The 20721-nt window shown below is 47.5% G+C and overlaps 1 protein-coding gene across 4 annotated transcripts; it reads left to right on the top strand.

Moving 5' to 3' along the window:
• The first annotated feature begins 5536 nt into the window (after positions 1–5536).
• On the top strand, positions 5537–14553 carry SNX11 (sorting nexin 11). 4 transcript variants are annotated; one of them, XM_057716462.1, is made up of 9 exons: positions 5538–5819; positions 7738–7915; positions 8038–8097; positions 9067–9121; positions 9691–9777; positions 10096–10196; positions 11751–11846; positions 12072–12284; positions 13036–14553. In XM_057716462.1, the coding sequence occupies exons 4-9, from the start codon at positions 9080–9082 to the stop codon at positions 13307–13309; spliced, it is 813 nt and encodes a 270-aa protein (XP_057572445.1). In that variant the 5' UTR covers positions 5538–5819; positions 7738–7915; positions 8038–8097; positions 9067–9079; the 3' UTR covers positions 13310–14553. The 4 variants fall into 4 exon arrangements, with proteins under 4 accessions (XP_057572444.1, XP_057572445.1, XP_057572446.1 ...); XM_057716463.1 differs by lacking the exon at positions 7738–7915 and having other exon boundaries at positions 5538–5773; XM_057716460.1 differs by lacking the exon at positions 7738–7915.
• The last annotated feature ends 6168 nt before the right edge of the window (positions 14554–20721 follow it).

The following is a 20721-nucleotide window of genomic DNA, read 5'->3' as shown; positions in this document are numbered from 1 at the left end:
TTGGGTCTTCCTTGCTGCACATGGGCTTTGTCTAGTTGCGGCAAGCGGGGGCCGCTCTTCATTGTGGGGTGCGGGCCCCTCACTGCTGTGGCTTTTCTTGTTGTGGAGCACGGGATCTAGGCATGTGGGCTTCAGTCGTTGCAGCACTCGGGCTTCAGTCGTTGCAGCACTCGGGCTTCAAAGCGCAGGCTCAATAGCTGTGGCACACAGGCCCAGTTGCTCTGCAGCATGTGGGATCTTCCTGGAGCAGGGATCGAACCCATGTCCCCTGCACTGGCAGGTGGATTCTTAACTACTGCACGACCTAGGAAGTCCAACTTGTTTCATCTTGTAAAACTGAAACTGAACCCATTAAACAATAACTCCCCATTCCTTTCTTCTTCCAGGCCCTGGCAATCACTATTCTGCTTTCTGTCTCTATGATTTTGACTACTCTAGTACTCATATAAATGGAATCATAGAGTATTTATCTTTTAGTGACTTGTTTATTTCATTAGGCATAACGTTCTCAAGATTCATATGGACACATGTTGTAGCATACGTCAAAATTTCCTCCTTTTTAAGGCTGAATGTCCCATTGTTTGTATATATCAAATTTTGCTTATCCATTCATCTGTTGTTAGATGCTTGGGTTGCTTCCAGGTTTTAGCTAAACATGGGTGTACAAATATCTCTTCCAGACCCTGCTTTCAATTATTTTGGTTATGTACCCAGAAGTGGAATTGCTGGATCATTGGTAATTCTATTTTTAATTTTTGGAGGAAATCCATACTGTTTTCCAGTGGCTGTACCATTTTACATTCCCACCAACTGTGCACAAATGTTTCAGTCTCTCTACACCCTCACACACTTCTTGTCTTGTTTTTTGTTTTGTTTGATAGCAGCCATTCTAATGGGTCTGAGATTGTTTCATTTTGACTACTACTTGAAATTCTATTGTTAAAGATTTTTATTCATTTGAGGTTAACAAGCATTCTTTTTTGTTTTTTGTTTTTTTTTGAGAGGGAGGGACTGGGGAGAGAGAGAGAGAGAGAGAACGGAGGGAGGGTGGGGAAGCATTCTCTTTTAAAAGGCAAATATACTTAGGAGCTAGCTATCTGTCTCTCTTATCTCCCTGGTCAGTCCGATTCTCACGTGACTTCCATGTAGTAACTGGACTCCAATTATCTATATTTCTCAAATCATGCACCCATAGTCCTGACATTGATCGGTTTTCTCCCGTGAAGGGATCGTTGCTTGGAGTGCTGTGATTTGCTAGCATTTCAAGTACAATAAGGATTGGCCCCATTATCAAGTGTTAGAAATTAATGTTGTGACTTCCCTGGTGGTGCTGTGGTTAAGAATCCGCCTGCCAATGTAGGGGACACAGGTTTGACCCCTGGTCCAGGAAGATTCCACGTGCCACGGAGCAACTAAGCTCGTGCGCCACAACTACTGAGCCTGTGCACCTAGAGCCCGTGCTCCGCAACAAGAGAGGCCACCGCAATGAGAAGCCCGAGCACCACAAAAGAGTAGCCCCCACTCTCTGTGACTAGAGAAAGCCCACATGCAGCAACGAGGACCCAACGCAGCCAATCAGTCAATCAATAAATTTATTTAAAAAATCTCTCTCCTACAGTACGCGTCTTTTTAATGTTCTATACAATGTTCTATACATGCACATAAAGCACTTCTGCTAATTATTGAACTATACAGTTGTGCAATTGTCTGAGACATGTGAGCTGAACTAGCTGCTTTTTTTTCATAGGATACCATTTTTTTTTTAAAGAATGACAAAAACTATGGTTATTCAACTTGGATATTTGAATGAAATGAACCTGACACTTTAAGAAAATATTTCTACCAATGATAAAATTTGAACTTTCAAGCAAAAGTTATAATTTTGGAAAATGTGCTGAAGGGAGGCAGAATATGCCACCCCTAAATATGGTACTTTGGCATGTGGATTATTTTGAGCTGAAGGCAGTAACACCCAGCAGACTTGGGAAAAACTTTTACTGTCCCTAACTACCTAATAGAATTTAGATAGGGGGCTTATATCAGAAAAAGAGTTACGACCAGAGATAATTTTTTTATCTGAAAGACTTACCAGCATGGTTGGGCAAACATCTAATTACCAAACATCTGCTCTTCTTCTAGTCCTATGAATTGCCCTCCCCATTTTGAAGCCCCAGGCCCCTGTCCCAATCTTCAGCTCAGGATGGCATATGTCTCAGTTGCCTACCTTGCCCTTGGGTCTCATTTTTATGGGGCTCCCTTAACTATCAAAATTGGTTTTTATCCTGTTAATTTGTCTTACTTCAATTTAATTAGCTGTCCAGCCAAAGAACCTAGAAAAGAAGGGAAAACTTTTCTGACCCTGCAGGAAAATGTGGTATCCACCAGTGAGCTTGACAGCTTCACAAGACTGATGAGGTCAGTGATGCTTTTAATAAATATGATTTTAAAAATACTGAATAGGGACTTCCCTCGTGGTCCAGTGGCTAAGACTCTGCACTCCCAACGCAAGGAGCCTGGGTTCAATCGATCCCTGGTCATTGAACTAGATCCCACATGCTACAACTAAAGATCCCGCACATGGCAACTAAGAGCTGGCCCAGCCAAATAAATAAATAAACATTAAAAAAAAAAAAAAAAAAGAATCTACCATTTGTTGAGTTTTGCTAGTATCAAATAAGAGTACACAGAGGCCCTGCTTGGGCCAGCACTGAGCTGCTCTAAAGCGGCTCAAGCAGCTCTGGCCAACAAAATGCACATTTGCCCAGCCATAGCATCTTCCTCTGTCCCTGCCAATGGTCGAGAATTAAGCGCTCCCCTGTGTCACAATGGAAGAAGTAAGGAAGACCTCCGTCCAGATGCAGAGCCCAATCAAGACTGAATGGAATTCCTGCTGAGTCCCTTTCACCTATTTACAAGGGGACATTAGCAGCATAGTAGATGAACACTTCAGAGCTCTGGGCAATGTCAAGAGCCCCCAGGAACTGAGCTCTTCCAGGCAGGGCGGAGATGTGATCCTGAGGAATGTTAAAAAAATCTGTTTCCCCCCTGACGGTGGACCTGCCAGTACAGCCTTGCAGTTGAAAAAAGCCAGTCTCTAGAGAGAAGGAAAGATCTGTTTTTTTACTGAAAATTTCGGTGTGAAGAAGAGAATTCTTTTTTTCAAACCTGCTTATGGTTTTCTACTGTGAATCTAGAGGGTCTAGAGACATCTCTTTCTGCCATGAAAGAGCGCTGAGTCCGGAGCAAGTTTCTGTTCTCCCTGAAATTCTATACTTCTCTTCCTTGGCACCGATGCCCCATGGCAAGGTTTTTTGTGTTGTTTGTTTGTTAGTTTGTTTTTTAACTTGTTAAGTGAATCCCGAGTGTGTTTGTTTTTTAACTTGTTAAGTGAATCCCGAGTGTATAAGATGGTTAAGAGATGTTCAGGGGTGGGGAGCATAGAGGCTCACACCCCCTACACCCACTGCCCTCCTACTTAGAAATCAGCTGCCTTACTCTCCATCATTGGGGTCTTCCACATCAAGACTGACCTTGTGGTACCTGATGGGGTTGTTCCACTCTTCCAACTGAATAGAGATTCCAGGAACAGTCTGATGTTTTCTATCCTTAACCAGACTATGCCCAACTTCCCTCTTGCCTCTACCAAAAGCAAAATGGAAATGGGGGGGGGGCAAGACCCACTGAGAGTGGCGGGAGGCTGGGCACTCCCTGCATCCTCAAAGTTTGGAAGAAAGCTGAAACGGTCTCTGGCTGGCCCTAATGAATGAGATACTTTCACTCAGAAAATGTGATCCCTCAATTCCAAAAAAGTGATTCCAGATGAAATGGCTGAGCAATCTGAGAAGTAACTTTTTGCAAGTTAGCAAGCAAACTGCCTCATCCCAAGCGGGGCCTAGAGTAAGTTCTGTATCCAGAACATTTCTTTGATGAGTTCCATGACTTCCTGGCTGCCCTCCCTCTGAGGAGGGGGACCCTGGCATCCCATAATCCACAAGTGCAGCACACCCCACACTCCACAAGTGCGGCACACTCCACAAATGCAGCACACCCCACAGGTGCTCATCCGCATCTGACAGCCTTCTGCAGGGGCTCACACGGCTGCCATCACCAGGAACCTTTCCTGTAGCTCTTCCTCTGTTAGTAGCATCTGGGAAATAGTAACTTTCTTTTCAACACAGAAATCTTGGGGCCACCTGTGTGGATACCCACGACATCTCACATGAATTGGAGGTGAAAGGCAGGGCTAGGTCCAAGACTTGGCAGCAGGACCTTCCTGCAGATTGTTCCAGATAAAAGACAAATTTCTCCAAAATCCTTCATCTCTCCAATCTGGTAGACAGCCTGGTGTCCAGTGTGAGCTCCATACTTACCCCTGACAACCCCAGAGGCCCCTGCTGTCAACGGTCACCATGCACACCCCACTTGCTCCCATGTAACAGCTCAGAGAGTGAACAACAAAATGACATTTTTGGATTTAAAAAAAAAGAGTATCCACAATTATCAGAGAAAGCGAAAGATACTTGTACCTCTTCCAGCTATGTATCTGTGTGAGGCCAGATTTTCTGCATTTCCTAGTCCAAAGCGAACACACAAACAAAGCGAATAGGGAAGCAAATATGAGACTCCAGCTGTCTTTTATTAAGCCAAACATGAAGGAGATTTGCAAAATTGTAATATAATGCCACTCTACTCAATAACTTTTATCTTGTTTTGGAAATTGTAGTTATGTTTCATAAAATATATTATGTTCACAAGTAATGGTTTATTATTAGTTTTAGGTGAATTAATACGTTTTTTAATTTCTCAATTTAAATTTCGAATCCGGTGAACATCCCACATGAACAAAAGTTGTTTGGGGTCCTTAATCATTTGTAAGAATGTAAAGGGATCCTGAGACCAACACGTTTGAGATAAGCTGCTTTGAGGTACGCACCTTATCTTATGAGCTATCTCCACCTTACAGAAGAGGAAACTAAGACATAAAGATTTAAGACCGGTTTGAGGCCACATGGTCAGTGTAGTGCTGGCTGTTGTACCCAGGTCTTCTAACTCCAGAGCTTGTATTTGTGACTATAACTTTTTCCTTGAAATTACCTTTGCTAAAATTATCGTTAAGCAGGTAGTTAAAAGACATTTCAACAACGTTAAAAAAAAGGCTTCATCATAGTCAACGGATTTTTCTTTCTAACTAGCTGCACGATCCTTAGGCTTGTTTCGCAAGTGAAACCGGTGACTGCGGGACGGTCCTCGGTTCGGTTTTCACTCGGACAATCTGGTTTTCGCATCTGAGTTGGCGTTCCCTTGATAACTCCGCCAGGGAACTGGAATCTACGGGATTCAAATGGGGGCTCTCTCCGGACTTAGCAAGGCTCCCACGCTCAGGACCCTCCCACGCTCAGCACCAACCGCTCACAGCTCTCGACCCTGAGACCCACTTTAGGACCTGCAGGGACGCCTCCTGGCCGCTGACTGGCTGGGCCTGACAACAATGGGCGGGACGCGGCTCCGGATTGGACATCAGAGCCCCTCCTCCTCCCCTCTCCGGAGTCCACCGTGCAGAGCCCGGAGTGAGTGGTGCGGGATCTCGACTCCAGCCGCCGCCTGCACGGGGTCGAGCGCGCCGCCCCGGGAGAGGGGCCGCCACTAAGAGCCCGGGCCTGAGGGGGCGGGGCGTCCGGGGCACCCGGGATTGGCGTGCCAGCAGCCTTCTCCCGTCGTGCACCGGGGCGCCGGCCGCTCACCCGGAAGGAGAAGCCGAGAGCCTTACTATATGGTGGGGCGCTGGCGGTGTCGCTGTGGGGAGTGGGTGCTGCTCGCAGGTGAGGGGGCGTGGGTGGGGCCGCGGGGCGTGGGCGCTGCTCTCTGGTGAGAGCCGCGGGCTCGAGCGTCAGCAGTGGCGCTTGGGGTGGGGACCTCGCTGGACATCCTAGGGAAGGAGTAGTCTAACCTCCCGGGATGAAGGCGGGTGCTTGCTCGCGATCCAAGGAAGGAAGCCTGGCTTTTCCATTTATTTTTAAAGTATAAAGTATCTTTCCTTCCCACTCCCCAAGCTTAGTAGGCAAAGGGTAATAAGGATCACGTGGCCTTTTTGCTCCTAGTTCGTTACGTGTACGGTGGGGGGCGGGAGGGGGTGGTGGCCGGAGTAAAAGAGTGTGGCTGCATTTACTAAACTCTAGGACTAGGAGTAATGGCTGGCATTTTACAGGGACACAGAAGGCTCTTGCGCTAGATTGTGGTCGCCTTTGATACTTAACTTGCAAATGGAAAGAGTGGCAAGTTACAGGTGAACAGAAGGATGGAGCAGAGCTGCTTAGCTGAGAACAGGCAGAGCTTGGTTAGACAGGGGAGCTGCTTGTACCACCCCTGGGTGTTTCGGAAGGAGAGCTTTTTGAGTTGCCATCTGGCACCAAGGGCTGAAGAATGAGTAAGAAGGGATGGGAGTCTCGGTGGGTCAGTGTATTGGGTTGGCCAAAAAGTCCCTGCGATTTTAAGTAAAAATAAAAGACACATTTTTCATTTTCACCAAGAACTGAATTAAACAGTGTATTCGTTGACCGAACTAAGTTTTTGACTAACTCAATACTTTTACCACCTGATTTGTTTTTTTAACATGTCTGTTTAAGTAGTTTAAATGGGAGCGAAAATGGTGGAGTTAAAGCCTTGAATTGCTACCTTGAATTGTTTGGACATTGGAAAGCTTTACAAGGAATATACTTTGTAAACAGCAAACAGCTAGATTTTCCCCAGAGACACTGGTGTTGGTACAGGTGGAGAAAGTGAAGGAAACTTCAGATGTGATTGAAAGGGCCCAGGACATGTAGCAAGCACAGAGTTGCATAAGTAGCTGAGAGGGTCACTGACTTTGTCCTTAGTTGGATGACACATGGATCCATCTCCCAGATCACACTGCTAAAATTAAGAACTTCCTCCTTCCCTTCCAAGGGTGGAAGTGAGTTTCATTTCCTCCTGAGGAGTGGTATCTACAGGGAGGAAGCTGATGGAGAATAGGAGTTGCTAGAAATTATTACTGGAAATCTAGTTTTTTTCTGTTTGTTCCAGTGTTTTTAAGGAAAGTTATAATTGAAACTTTCTTAGTGCTCTTTAAACTTGGATTTAAGTATATATCCAAGGGGGGGGGGTCCTAGGATTTTTTTTAAAGCTAGTTTATAGCTCTTTGTTTCTAAGTGGTATGAGCCCCAAAGGAAAGGAGAGGAACCTGTTCTCAGAACCCTAGGCAGACTCTTCTTGAACTTGAGAATGATGACCGTTTAGTTACTAAATTATAGTCCTGAATTCAGCAAACCTTTCAAGGCACTGAAGATGTGTGACCTCCACTGAGTGTGTGAATTTCCTTGTCATCATCTTTGCTGTTGTTACTTTTGTGGAAAGACAGTTCAGTGTATTTAACTCTGCTCCTGTGCTGGCAATTTACCAAATGCCTGAAAAGAGAAGAGAAAAAAAATTTTTGTTTTAATCTTAGGAGGTTAATTGTTCACAGTGAGTTGGCCTGCTCTTTTTGGTCACAGCCATTTGACTGCTTACATCCAGGATGTTATACATCAGTTGTTATGGAATTGGGATTTCCCACCTTTCTTCAGTTCCGAACCCCTTTGTGGTGGTGACTGCATCAGATGAAAATTCAGAATGTCAGCAAAAATACTACTTAAGATGGCATTGCAATCACAAAATTTCTGATTTGCTCGACTGTGTAACCCAATTTTGCCATATATCATGCAGCTTCATCTCTGCGTGCAGTGTCTGTGTGTGAAGAGACCTTCCGGTATACTGGAAAAGATTGGAAAAGCTGTGTGCTCTGTTAATTTTGTGGTGTAAATGAGTTCCCCTTCTCTTGAAACATTAGCCTGTGTTAGCACAACATAAAGTAGAAGGAAACTCATTACACACTCTTCTAATGGTAAGGCAGAACTAATAAGAGAATGTGTTTAAAATTAATTGTGGGACTGTAAAAATGAGTGGGTGTGTGAATGGGCATGGGGGGAGGAGAGGGAGAGCTTAGAGATAGTCTTGTTTTCCCAGGAGCCAGTCTGGATCATTTGTTGGCAGTACATATTGGCTGAAGTCAGTTTTCATTTCAAGGTAAATTGGAAAGGGAAATTAAACCTTATTGTTCTGCTCTTAAGAGAGGAGAAGGGGGTGGAGGTGGCAGCCAGAGTGGATGCTGTTGGAGTGGTTCTAGGAGTAACAAGATTAGTGCTGTATTTTAACAGAAGGTGACATCATGGGCCCTTTTGGACTTGAGTAACCCTGTGCTGCAGCCTTCATGGTCCCCTTGTTAGAGTGGGCAATGTCGCTGCACATGTAAACTGCCACATTGGGGGAAATCAGTGGCTTAGGCTTTAATGAATCTTTGCAAAGGAGCGGAAAACATCCTGAGCCGACGTGTGCAGCTGTGGGGTGCTTGGGCAGTGGTATAAACCGCATGTTGAGAGAGGAAATGATTAGAACCATTGGCTTGGGTTCTGCAGATCGGATTAGACAAGGGAAGGTCACAACTGGGCCACCAACTCAAGTGCCCCCGGAACTCTCCAACTCTGAGATCTGCCTCTGGGGCAGTGACTGTGCTTCGCAAGACAAAGAGAGACTTAGGAGCAACAGCGTTTTTGGGGGTTTTGATTGTCTCTAAACAGCCAGGAGGGGGCGATGTTAGGCTCACTTAGAGAGTGGTGCTGTGTGTGCCCGCAGACACTGCTGTGCCTGCAGTTCTCTGGCAGAAAGGTTTTACAATTCAGCTTGCCTGTTCTGGCTGCCTGAGGCGACAATGTGTAGACCTGAACATGTTTTGCCTCGAGGTGGCCTGGTTCAGGGTCTCTGCCTTGGTCTGAGAGGGAGGCAAATCCCCCAGGGCTTTTAGGTTGGCACCTAGCTCATATGGGGGAATTTTTTTGCTTCCTCTTAAGTTTTACACAAGAACAAAAAAAGTTGCCTGGATTTCCCTGGGGGGGGGGGGGGTGGATAAAAAGTTTTCAGGGTTTTGCCCTGGCAAAGAGAGATGAGAGTAGATGCATACTAACAGTGATTGATCCTGTGTCTTATGTCCTTCATCAGATGTTTTCTTCCAATGGGCTTTTGGTGTAGGATGTTGGAGAACCAAGAGCAGGAGGTAAGCATGTGGTCTCCGGGGAACAGGTGCGTAAAAGTTTGAGGGTTTTGGGAGATTCAGATATTGCTTGGTGGTGTTCTTCTGACAGTAATACTTTGGTGGCTCTTTTTTTTTTTTTAAGCTCTTTATTGGAGTATAATTGCTTTATACTGTTGTGCCAGTTTCTGCTGTGCAACAAAGTGAATCAGCTGTATTTATACATATATCCCCATATCCCCTCCCTCCTGCAACTCCTCCTTGGTGGTTCTGATGAGCCAGGAGAGGGAAGTCAGTAGGAAAGGCATTACTGGAAATGAGGTTCCATTTTTACTAACTTTTCTATTCATTGGAGTATACTAGAACGTAAGCTTTTATAAGGGCAAGATTTTTTGTCTCTTGTTCTTGTTCTGCCCCCAGTGCCTTAGCACAGTATCTGCCACATAGAGTGTGGTCAATAAATCGTTGCTGAATTGAATAAATGAACAAATGAGTGAAAGCTGGTGTTGAGTGGAAAAATCTGGCAACCTGTGTGTCGTAGCCACCTTACTGTGTGGCTGACCTAAAGCTGAAGGAGCGTTTCTTACCTCTAGGAGGTGATCACTGTGCGTGTTCAGGACCCCCGCGTGCAGAATGAGGGCTCCTGGAATTCTTATGTGGATTATAAGATATTCCTTCATGTAAGTGCATCCAGCTTTTTTTTTTTTTTTTCATCCAGCTTTGATATTGGGGTCAACACCCTCCAGGGCTGAGGGCCAGTCCTGAGGCAGAACCTGTTTATGGATGTTTTGACAGAAGAAAAGGAGGGAGGAGAGGAAAGAGAGCCTGGGGTTTGCCTCAGAGTTGTTTTCAGGCTGTCTGGTGGCACCTTGCTCTGCTTGGAGCCCTGGATCAGGACTGTGGGCTGGTGGCTGGGTCCTCAGTGAGAGTGACGATGGGGAGTTCATGTGAACCTGGGCTTTTTCCACTAAACCCTTTTCATGTGCTTCCTCCTGTAGACCAACAGCAAGGCCTTTACTGCCAAGACGTCCTGTGTGCGTCGCCGCTACAGGGAGTTTGTGTGGCTGAGAAAGCAGCTACAGAGAAACGCTGGTTTAGTGTGAGTTTGCTCTTGTTTCCTTCTTGGGTCTGAGACTGGCTTTTTAGGTGCTTACTTGGCAACTGGAGTTTACAATGAAGAAAACTTGGCAGGTACTAAGGACATTGAGAAATGTGTTCTTAAATTATTTCAAGTTTTCAAGTCAGTGAAAAAAGTAAAGACTGAGTTCTTATTTCTAATATTGTGACCTAACAAAGCCAAACAAATCTAAAAAGTATTTTTCTTTTTTATATGCAAAGGGCTAAATAATCTAGGGCTAAACAAAGGTACACATGGCTTTTTAAGTGTGCTTCGCTGGATTTGAGAAACTTTTCAGCACCTGGACTAATTTGACAAGTGGAGTTCCGTCCAAATGATATGTAAAAATTGTGATTTTTTTTTCTTTTTCTTTGTTGAGCCTTAGGAAAAGCAGTATTGTTCACTCCTCACCTACATACTTCAAATAAGTCCTAAAACTGGAGACAGTTTAGGACAGTGATTCCACCACAGTGTGGTCACTGAATGCTCTCTGGTGACCCTGTTGATGACCTCACCAGGTAGTTAACATGTGGGACTGATGAGGCCATTGTCATGAGTCAGGCCCTCATAAACCAGTTGGAACTTCCTCTGAACAGATCTGCATCCTCTATTCTGGCCTGTTGTTTTTAAAGCACATGCCGTGCTTCAGAGGAGAGGCTAGGGAGGCTTGAAGAGTTTGTGGATGATTTGCTGCAACTCGACTACTTTTAGAAAATTCCAAGCTTGTGACCTTCCAGGACTGGAGAAGGTAGTCTTAATTTACACACAAGGATCCAGCATTCTCCATGTCTCCATGTCCAGGGTTCTTCCTTTTTCAATAATAGTTGATGGTGAGAGTGGGTTTTGTAAACAATGTAATCTGGCCAGCATGGAATTTTTTTGTTTTTTAATTAATTTATTTGTTTATTTATTATTGGCTGTGTTGGGTCTTCATTGTTGTGGTGCGTGGGCTTCTTAATGAGGTGGCTTCTCTTGTTGCAGAGCACGGGCTCTAGGCATGTGGGCTTCAGTAGTTGTGGCTCGCGGGCTCTAGAGCACAGGCTCAGTGGTTGTGGTGCACAGGCTTAGTTACTCCTCAGCATGTGGGATCTTCCCATACCAGGGATTGAATCCATGTCCCCTGCATTAGCAGGCAGATTCTTAACCACTGTGCCACCAGGGAAGTCCCAGCATGGAGTTTTTAAGTCATAGACTTGGTTCAAATATCAGCTCTGCTGCTTACTTACTAACTGTGTGACATTGGAAAATTTACTTAACTTCTCTGATTCTATTTCCTTACCACTAAAAAGGGGACATTAAGATCTTTCTCATGGGTTTTGGGGAGGATTAAGTGAAGTAAAGTTTGTAAAACATTTAGCACAGTGCCTGACACACAACATGCAGTCAGTCGGTGTTCGTCCCCTTCCCCTGCCACCTTATTAAATTTTATTTATATTGATTTGTGCCTCTTTTTAGGGATTTCCTTGATCAGGGACTGGAATGACTGTCTTGGATGTTACTTATCTTGGGTGTGTGTTACGTTCTGTGATTCCACAGGCCTGTACCTGAACTTCCTGGGAAGTCAACCTTCTTTGGCAGCTCAGATGAGTTCATCGAGAAGCGACGACAAGGTTTGCAGCACTTTCTTGAAAAGTGAGTGGACTTGGCGTGCCAGCACTTGCCTCGTGGGAAGGGGCGGGTGTGTGTGTGTGCCGGGCAGGATGGCCCCTGTGAACATCCAGACACGTTTGTCAGATGCCTTTCTTGCACCCTTGTGCCTTCAGGGCTCCTCAAGCCACAGGGCGTTCAGAGAGTGGGGCTGGGGAGAGCCGCTGCTCAGGGTGATGCTCTACGTTGCACTCGCTGTGTTTGCCCCAGGGTCCTGCAGAGTGTGGTCCTCCTGTCAGACAGCCAGTTACACCTCTTCCTGCAAAGCCAGCTCTCAGTGCCTGAGATAGAAGCCTGTGTCCAGGGCCGAAGTTCCATGTCCGTTTCCGATGCCATCCTCTGCTATGCTATGTCAAACTGTGGCTGGGCCCAGGAAGAGAGGCGGGGCTCCTCTCACCTGGCTAAAGGAGACCAGCCTAAGAGGTAACTGAAGTGCTCTGTTTTGAGACACCAGGGGCTAGGATTACTGTAACCTGGGTCAGTGAGGTGTCCATTGGTAGAGAAAGTAAGGTCACGGCGCTGGTGGCCTTTCAGAAGGGCCTCGGCCTCCTGTGCATGGTTCCCTCACCCCATGCTCAAGAGTCTTGGGTCTGTCCTAACTCATCCCTGGGGAGCTGCTCTCCTATTGGAACCTGAGAAGAAAGAAGAGAAGGCTTTCTCATTTGTTTCGTTCTTTATCCTCTCCCCCTACCCCTGTTTTCTTTAAATAACAACTTTATTGGGATATATTCACATACATAAAATTCACCCTTTTAGTGTACAATTCGGTAGTTTTAGTTTATTCACAAAGTTGTGTGACCATCTTTCCCCACAGTCAATCTTAGAACATTTTCGTCACCCCCAAAGAAACCTCACACCCATTAGCCGAGCCTCCCCATTTCCCCAGCCCTCGGCAGCCACTGTCTACTTGACGGGTCTCTGGATTTGCATGTTCTGGACATTTCACACAAGTGGAGTCATAGAATATCTGGTCTATTTTGACTGACCTCCTTCCCTTAGTACATTCACACGGTGCACGCGTGGTGTAGTGTGTTCCAACACTTAATTCCTTTCTGCGGCCGAATTGTATTTCCCTGTATGGCTGCACCTCCTGTTTCTGTCCGTTCACTTGTTTGTCTGTTCATTTTTGTTTACATGTTCATGCCCTGCGTTTCCCTTTCCCACTCTTTTCCAGTTGCTGCTTTCTCCCAAGATCGGGCAGGAGGAGCTCTCCCTCACCGCCTCCCGGGGAAGAAAAGGATGATTTTGAGGTGTGGGCACCTGTTATTGACTCTGAGGTCCCTTCCTTGGAGAGCGCCCCTCCCCCATCCCTCTCCGCTCCGTCATGCTGTGGTTTTGCAAGACCTGATGAGGGAGTCTGTGCTCCGCAGCCCGTGAGGAGGGCCGTGGAGGGGGACCATGCTGTGCCTTTGGACCCTGGTCAGTTGGAAACAGTTTTGGAAAAGTGAGCTCTGCTTGGAGCTCTGGGCCCTGCTCTGAGGCGGACAGAGGAGCTGCGGGCATGGAGACTTGCTCGGGTGGGCTTGGCTCAGGCCGGTGGTGGGGAGGCTGGGCCGCTGCGTGTCTTACCGTGGCCTCTGCTTGCATTGGTTGCGTGGAGGTCGGTCACAACTCCTCAAGCTTCTTCCATGGGAATAGACACTGTGGGGACGTTTGTAAGTTAAGCACAAGGCCCAGCGGTTGTTGGTTCTGAGCCGAACCCCATATTTACTCTCCTGGAAGCTGAATTTCTTTAGATGTTTGTAAATGGGCCCAGGAGCACTGTCTCAGGTGACTGGTTTTGGGGATCTGTAGGTGGCAGATTTTAAGCTGCCGTATCGAATGTTGTTCAACAGAAACAACTTGTGTTGCTGTATCCTCACTGGCTCTGTTTTTGCTGCAGCCCCTGGAGCAGTTGGTTTCTGGGAGGCTGGCCTGTTGCCTACCTCCTTGCACGGACGGGGTGGATGAATGTTTATTCTCCCACCTCCCTGCTTTTCCTCCACTAACACCACTGATGGAACGGTGCTGTGACTCCAGTCACTGGGTTTCCTGCACATCCCAGGACCTCAGCCCGGGATGAGGCCAAGACCCATGAAATAGCTAATGGCCATCCACAAAAGAGAAGGGTTTGGTCACAGCCACAGGAAAGGGAACGGTTCAGGGGCCTTTGTTTAGAAAGGATGCCCTGAGCTGTCCCTGTCTCTCTGGTTGTAAAGCGGAGACTCGACTGTCTTCTCTGCAGGGTTAGCGTGGGCTGCTTTCTTTTTTGAATCCTTTTCTTCTCCCTTAGTAACAGCTCCCTGCCCCCAGGGCTTCCGCCACTGCGGTGTGCTTCTGCTGTGTTGCGGGAAGCTGTGTGTTCAATCCAGTGGGATGCAGGGGCTTTGTTTCTGCCTGGAGAGAGGGCTCTGGGGATGGAGATGAGGAACAACACGCCTTCCTTCAGACAATGAGGCATTCTGCCCTCCTGCTGCCGTAATTCTCTCCTCTGAGAGCCAGAGCTGGTAGGAGATGAGTGCCACTGGCTTTCCGCCTCGCTCTGCCTGCAGGGCTGTGTGTGTGGTTCTTCTCCTCCTCGCGTGCTCCTCCCTCCTCTGGCCATCGCACCCTGTCCGTGGGCCCATTTACTACCAGCTTGTGCTGTGGGACTGTCATGGCATTTAGTTCAGAGTTGAGGGGCTTTGGCCTGAAATAAAAGGCAAGTATTTAAGACTGTTGTTGCAACTGGTGTCTAACAAGCTGTGGCAGTGGAGGAGGGAGTAAGGGCTGGCAGTAGTCACCTCCATAAATCACGAATTTATCAGCATGGGAATAATGGTGCAGAAGCGTGCACGGCGGCTCTCCTGCATTGTGTGTGCCGCTCAAGTTCACCACTGCAGGAAGGATTGTCTTCCAAAGAGTTGGGATCCAGCTCCTCTCACAGTTATATAGGCACGAACCTTGTTAGGTTTAATTTACCTGATGCTGCTTCCATCCTCACAGCCTGTCTGAGGTGCCAGGTGCTGAAAGAGAAATAAAGTTTGTCAACAGGCAGATGCAGAGTCCTGGCTGGGACTCATCTCTCTTTCCTGCCCGCCTCCCTTGGGTCTCTCCTTTATATGATGCAGCAGAGCAAGGCGAGGGTAGAAAACCTACAGAGGCAAATCCAAAATGTCAAAAGAAGTTCATTTAAAAGGGGAAAAAAACTCTGTACACAACCCTCACAAAAACCCGACAGATGCTAAGCTAATGGCATCCGCTCTGCCGATTGGTGGGGATGACTCATGAATATTAATGAGTCCAATGCTCCAAATGGTGCAGCTGTGAACCCAGCTGTGCTTGAAGCTCTCTGATCTCGAAACTTCCAGACAGGAGCCGGAGGTGGTCTGTGTCAATTCCCTACTCAGCCAAAAAACAGCAAGCTGGGTTGGCCTTCTTCTGTTCACTCCTTTTCTTGCTGGAGTTGGTGCTCAGCAGCTAGTTCTGCCAGCAGGGTAGGCTGCTGGGACAGCAGGAGCCATTGAAAGACACGGATGCAATTTTTCTGACTCCTGGCTTTTTTAATGATCCATTATCAGCAGTGCATACAACACACCTCAGTTAATCTAAGGCCAGGCAGCTTCCCAGCACTGTCTTGTGCAGAGTTGAGTGTAGCCCATGGAAGGAGATGTCCTAAGAGGGGAAGAGTTTTGCTAGTAACACAGGCCTGGAATTACCAGAAAAACAGCAAAGATGGATTTTCCTCTCCATCGAGGCAGTGCCATCTGCCTCTGTCCAATTTTGCTCTGTCCCTGTATGGACTAAGGGCTGCCCCTATGGCTGAGGACCTTTGTAGGGAAGATGGGGACCTATTGTGGGGAGTGGCCTGCTGAGCTGTTTTGTAGAATGGAAGTCCTTTCTGTTAGAATTTGAGTTTTGAAGTAGGTTCCGTGCCTGATTTATAGTCACCTTTCTAATTTTTTTTCCCCGGGCTGTGTTGTGCGGCGTGGCATGTGGGATCTTAGTTCTCTGACCAGGGATCAAACCCGTGCCCCCTACAGTGGAAACACAGAGTCCTAATCACTGGATCACCAGGGAATTCCCTAGTCACCTTTCTTCTGATAGCTAGTTCCGTGGGCCGAGTCTAGTCATCTTCTGTTACCCAGGATCGTAATCTCATGGGTTTCCTTTTGTTTGGTGGAAGGAAGTGTGTGTGTGTGTGTGTGTGTGTGTGTGTGTGTGTGTGTGTGTGTGTGTGTGTGTGTGTGTGTGTGTGTGTAGGAGGAGATGGGTTTTCTTGTGTGAAAATAATTAGTTTCACATGCATCATTTTTTTTGACCACAGTGCCCAGTGAGGAGGGCTGGACAAGTATGACACCCATTTTCTAGATGAGGAGACTGAGCTGAGCGTGGTTTTTAAAAATATGTTTTTAGGGACTTCCCTGGCAGTCCATTGGTTGGGACTTCTCCTTCCGATGCTGAGGGTGCGGGTTCGATCCCTGGCGGGGAGCTGGGGTCCTGCATGTCTCGCGGCTGAAAGGCCAGGGCATGGAATGGAAGCAGCGTTGTAACAGATTCAATAAAGACTTTATTTTATGTACTTAAAAAAAAATTATTTATTTGGTTGTGTTGGGTCTTTGTTGCAGCAAGCGGGATCTTCATTGCAGCGAGTGGGCTCTTGAGCTTGAGGGCTTAGTTGCCCCCAGGCATGTGGGATCTTAGTTCCCTGAACAGGGATCGAACCCGCATCCCCTGCATTGGAAGGCAGATTCTTAACTACAGGACCACCAGAGAAGTCCCTCAGTAAAGACTTTAAAAGGATGGTCCACGTCAAGAGAATCTTTAAAAAATAAAAAAGCGTGTTTTTAGATGCTGTAGAATATATTCCTGTAAGAGGTACTTTCCAAGTTCTGTAAAACAAGGTGTTTTCCCCCCCCCAAAAAACAAAACAAAACAAAACAAAAAGCTAGAATAAAACCATCACTATTCAAGGAGAAAAAAATAAAAAATCCCCCTGCCGAGCTTTTCAGAGTTTTTTTCAGAAATCAGAACTCCACAGTACGAGGTTTCCTAGCTGCCAAGGCCTTAGAGCCACACCAAGTCCCAGGCGCCGGTAGCTTTGCTTAGGAGGTGATCGTGACTTTAACAGTCTTACTGGACGTTAAGCTAGCTCCATGTTTGCGAATTTGTTTACCTGCCTCAGCTCTTTTTAACACCCTAGGGCTGGGGAGGGCAGTGGGCCGGGAGGATGCGAGGTTGGAGGTAGACGTGCAAACGGACCAGCTCCTAGCCTGCCTCACAGAGGCCCCAGGGGCCTTGGGTCGGGGGCTGGAGTGGCTGCTGCGCGCTTCTGTGTAAGCAGCCAGCTCAGCCAGCTGCGGCGCCGCTGAAGCCCAGCAGAGGACCACCGCTGGTCGTGCCGCCTACAGTCGCACCTGGGCACTGATCCGAAGCCACCTCCCCAGGCGGCCCTCTGCCAGCAGGGACTCAGCTCTGTAGGGGGATCGTCACCTGGCTCAAGGTAACCTTTCTTTCAGCTGTGGATGAGTGTCCCTCTTCCTGTTCTCTTTACCAGTGTACCTTCTTTCCTGAGGGTTTCCATCTGCCCTGGAACCCTCCCCCGCCACCCCTACTCCAGTCTCTCATCTGCTCCCTCCCCCAGCTCTTCTCTCTAAGGAACTGTTCTGGGGACTGCTACAAAGACCAGGTGTGCGTTTGATTTACCAGCAGGACAGCAGGAACATGTCCTAGCATCTTACAGAGAGATAACTTATTGGGGAAAACCAGTTCCACCTTAGTAATGGCTAATCTCAAGATAAATCTCAAGATAAATAAACACGGACCATTTATGTTCAAAAGGATAAAAAGTGCCACATTTTTTAGGAGATGGAGTGCTCCTGACTCAGTGAGCAGAGTCAATAATTTACTTCCTTCCCGTTCAGGGGAGACCTGGTCCACTTCCACAGGCAAAAGAGGAGGAAAACAAGGGTACGGACATAGCAGTGAAAGAGACATGAATGATAAGTAGGGTGAGATGGTGAAGCTACAGTGTGAGAACGAAGGCACTCCCCGAAAGTCTTCAAGGGTTTTTCCCCCCGAAAGGGCAGGGACACAGGTGCTTCTGTAATCTTTGGATTGTGGTGAGCCACCAGCCAGAACTTCTTATCTGTGTCTGTCAAGTCCCTCCTTCCCATTTTTTCAGTCAAGCACTTTTTCCTTCAAACCATCCTTCCGAAGGGGCCAGCTAGTTAGAGCCTTTGTAAGTGCTCCAGCCGTGTGTGTGTCCCTTCCCCTGGTGGCCTTGTTGGCTTGGGAAGCCAGGCCCACCAGCAGCCTGACCTGAATCCCTCCAGCAGAAGGCCCAGAATAGTGAGAGCCTGCGGTGGTTTGTTGAAGGCAATGCAACCTGCCTGCTATAAGCTATGAGACTTAGATATATTCTACCAATTAGGGCACATCTGTTAACAGTGCTGAAAGGCAGCACTGTCTCTTTAAGAGCCATCCCACTCCTCGCCTTGAGTGATGAGGGCTGGGAGCACAAGGGAGTCAGATGCTGATTAAACAGTCCTACTGCCGAGCTCTGTTAGAAAATTACTGTAATTATGATCTAGTCCCAGCAGAGGGATGAGTTCCAATCCTGCTAATAACCCTTCCAGGTGCCTCAGATTCAGGGCCCATGGGAGGCAGCATGGACAGGGCTTTAGCTGGCAGCAGGGCCAGCGATGGCTCTCCTGTCTGGCCTCTGCAGGCAAAGACAACAAAGGCACAGGCTGGACCCCTCATCCTCTCTTGGCCTCCTGAGAAGGCAGTGGGTTTTGGTTGTATTTATTTTTTTGATTCTTGACAGAGCTCCTGGCAGTCATTTTGTGTGAAAGAACTATCCCCTAAACCGACGTGAAGGACCAGGAAAATCACAGCCGCGAGGTGACTGTCCTGACTCCCCACTTCTGCCCTGGATCTGCAGTCAGCACCACAGCAGCCCCGCACAACGTACAGGGAACCAGCGAGGGCCCTTGCGCTACAGCTGCTTCTGTGCTGTTTCTGTGAACCTGTTAAACACCTGAGTGTTAAACTCAGTCCTGATCAAGACTTTCAGGGCTCCCCTTTTAGATTTCTGGTACAGAAACAGGAAAAAGGATAGTTAGCACAGGGACTTGCTGTGATGCAGCTCTCTAAATCGGCAAGCACCGGTGTATTCATTTGAAAACATTCTTGTGGTGCAAATCTGCAGCAATGCAGGCGAGCAAATCTCAGAAGATTTCTGTGGAGCACAGGGGCTGGCTTGCTGGTTGTTAAACCCTAAGGAATTCATGACATTTATATTCTCTCTCTTCCCAAGTTTGTAAGCGTCTCTCTGTCATTATAAGGCAGTAGCTAAAGCACAGACTTCTAGAAGGCAGGGCAGTTTCTCTGTACTTGGCCCTAAGCACACCCAAATGCCCTGAGCCAGTGGTTCTTCACCAGGGTGGTTTTGTTCCCAGGGCACATTTGACAACATCTAGAGACATTTTTGGTTGTCGGAACGGGTGGGGGTGGGCGGGTGGGTTGGGGAGAGCAGTACTGGCGTCTAGTGGGTAGAGGCCAGGTGCTGCTGAACATCCTGTGATGCCCCAAGAGCATACAATTATCTGGCCCCAGATGTCAGTAGTGCCAGGTTGAGAAGCCTTGTGCTAATAGAATGAGATAATAAGTTCTAAGTGCCCCCTCCCTGCCCAAACCTCCACTGCACTGCTTTGGAGATGTTGAAGAAATGATCTCAAGTCTCCAGAGGCCAGGTGCTTTCCTGGAGGTGGAACATGTGAACGACAGGCTCAGTGCCCACCATGGGGGGTGTCCAGTACATACGGGTGGTGTACCTTGTGATTCGGGACAGAGCAATGCCAATGCCAGGGCCTGACCATGGTTAAACAGGGAGGTGTTTGTAGCCTGTCTTCTGCTCCATGATCGCATGTGATTCGGGACAGAGCAATGCCAATGCCAGGGCCTGACCATGGTTAAACAGGGAGGTGTTTGTAGCCTGTTTTCTGCTCCATGATCGCATGTGAGGGATAAAAGGTGCCCAGCTGCTCACCATCAGGCTAAGAGTGTCTGCAGTGGAAGCAGATGCCTTCTTTGAGGACCAGCACTAGAAGCCTCTTGGAACTCACTCCCATCACAGGAAGCAAGGAAGTGGCATACTATTGCCCAGTGCGACAGAAATACAAACATGCTTCCTGCAGTGGCACTCTGCCAGGTGGCAGGGTGGCGGGTGGTGATGGGCCCCATGAGGGAACTGAACACACACAGCTGCTGACAGCCAGCCAGCACCATGAGCAGCTTGATGCCAGAGACACCAGGTCTCTCAGAACAGCCTGGGCAACAGGAAAAAAAAGCCTAGTTGGCAGGGATTGCCTAGGAGTCAAGCCTGCAGGGGAGAGGACTTCATTAGAAGGGATGTTGCCAAGCGTTGCACCAGGAGAACCAGGTCACCTCTCCACCTACTGCCGACTCTCCTGGTGACTAGGCAACCCATTTTGCCTTATTTTTAGGGTGCCTACTCACCCTGGTTTACACCTACGGTTACAGCAGCCTTATTAATAATGCCTCCTTTCATTCTCAAAAGTGTCTCCATTTGGGACTTCCCTGGTGGCATAGTGGTTAAGACTCTGCACTCCCAATGCAGGGAGCCTGGATTTGATCCCTGGTCAAGGAACTAGATCCCACATGCACGCAGCAACTAAGGAGCCCACCTGCAGCAACTAAGACCTGACACAACCAAATAAATAAACAAAAAACAAACAAAAGGGTCTCCATTTGGAAAATAAAGTACATACTCACCCTACTCATTGTACTTTAGTTTTCTCTAATACTATAGTTTTTTTGGGGTGGGCACATCATATTTAGAAAAGATTTTGGTACAATGTGAGCTGTATCTTAAAAT

This window comes from Hippopotamus amphibius, chromosome 17 (genome assembly GCF_030028045.1).
Source record: "Hippopotamus amphibius kiboko isolate mHipAmp2 chromosome 17, mHipAmp2.hap2, whole genome shotgun sequence".
Lineage (NCBI taxonomy): Eukaryota > Metazoa > Chordata > Mammalia > Artiodactyla > Hippopotamidae > Hippopotamus > Hippopotamus amphibius.
Note: the sequence above shows the minus strand (reverse complement) of the source record. Positions and strands in the feature narration are given on the sequence as shown.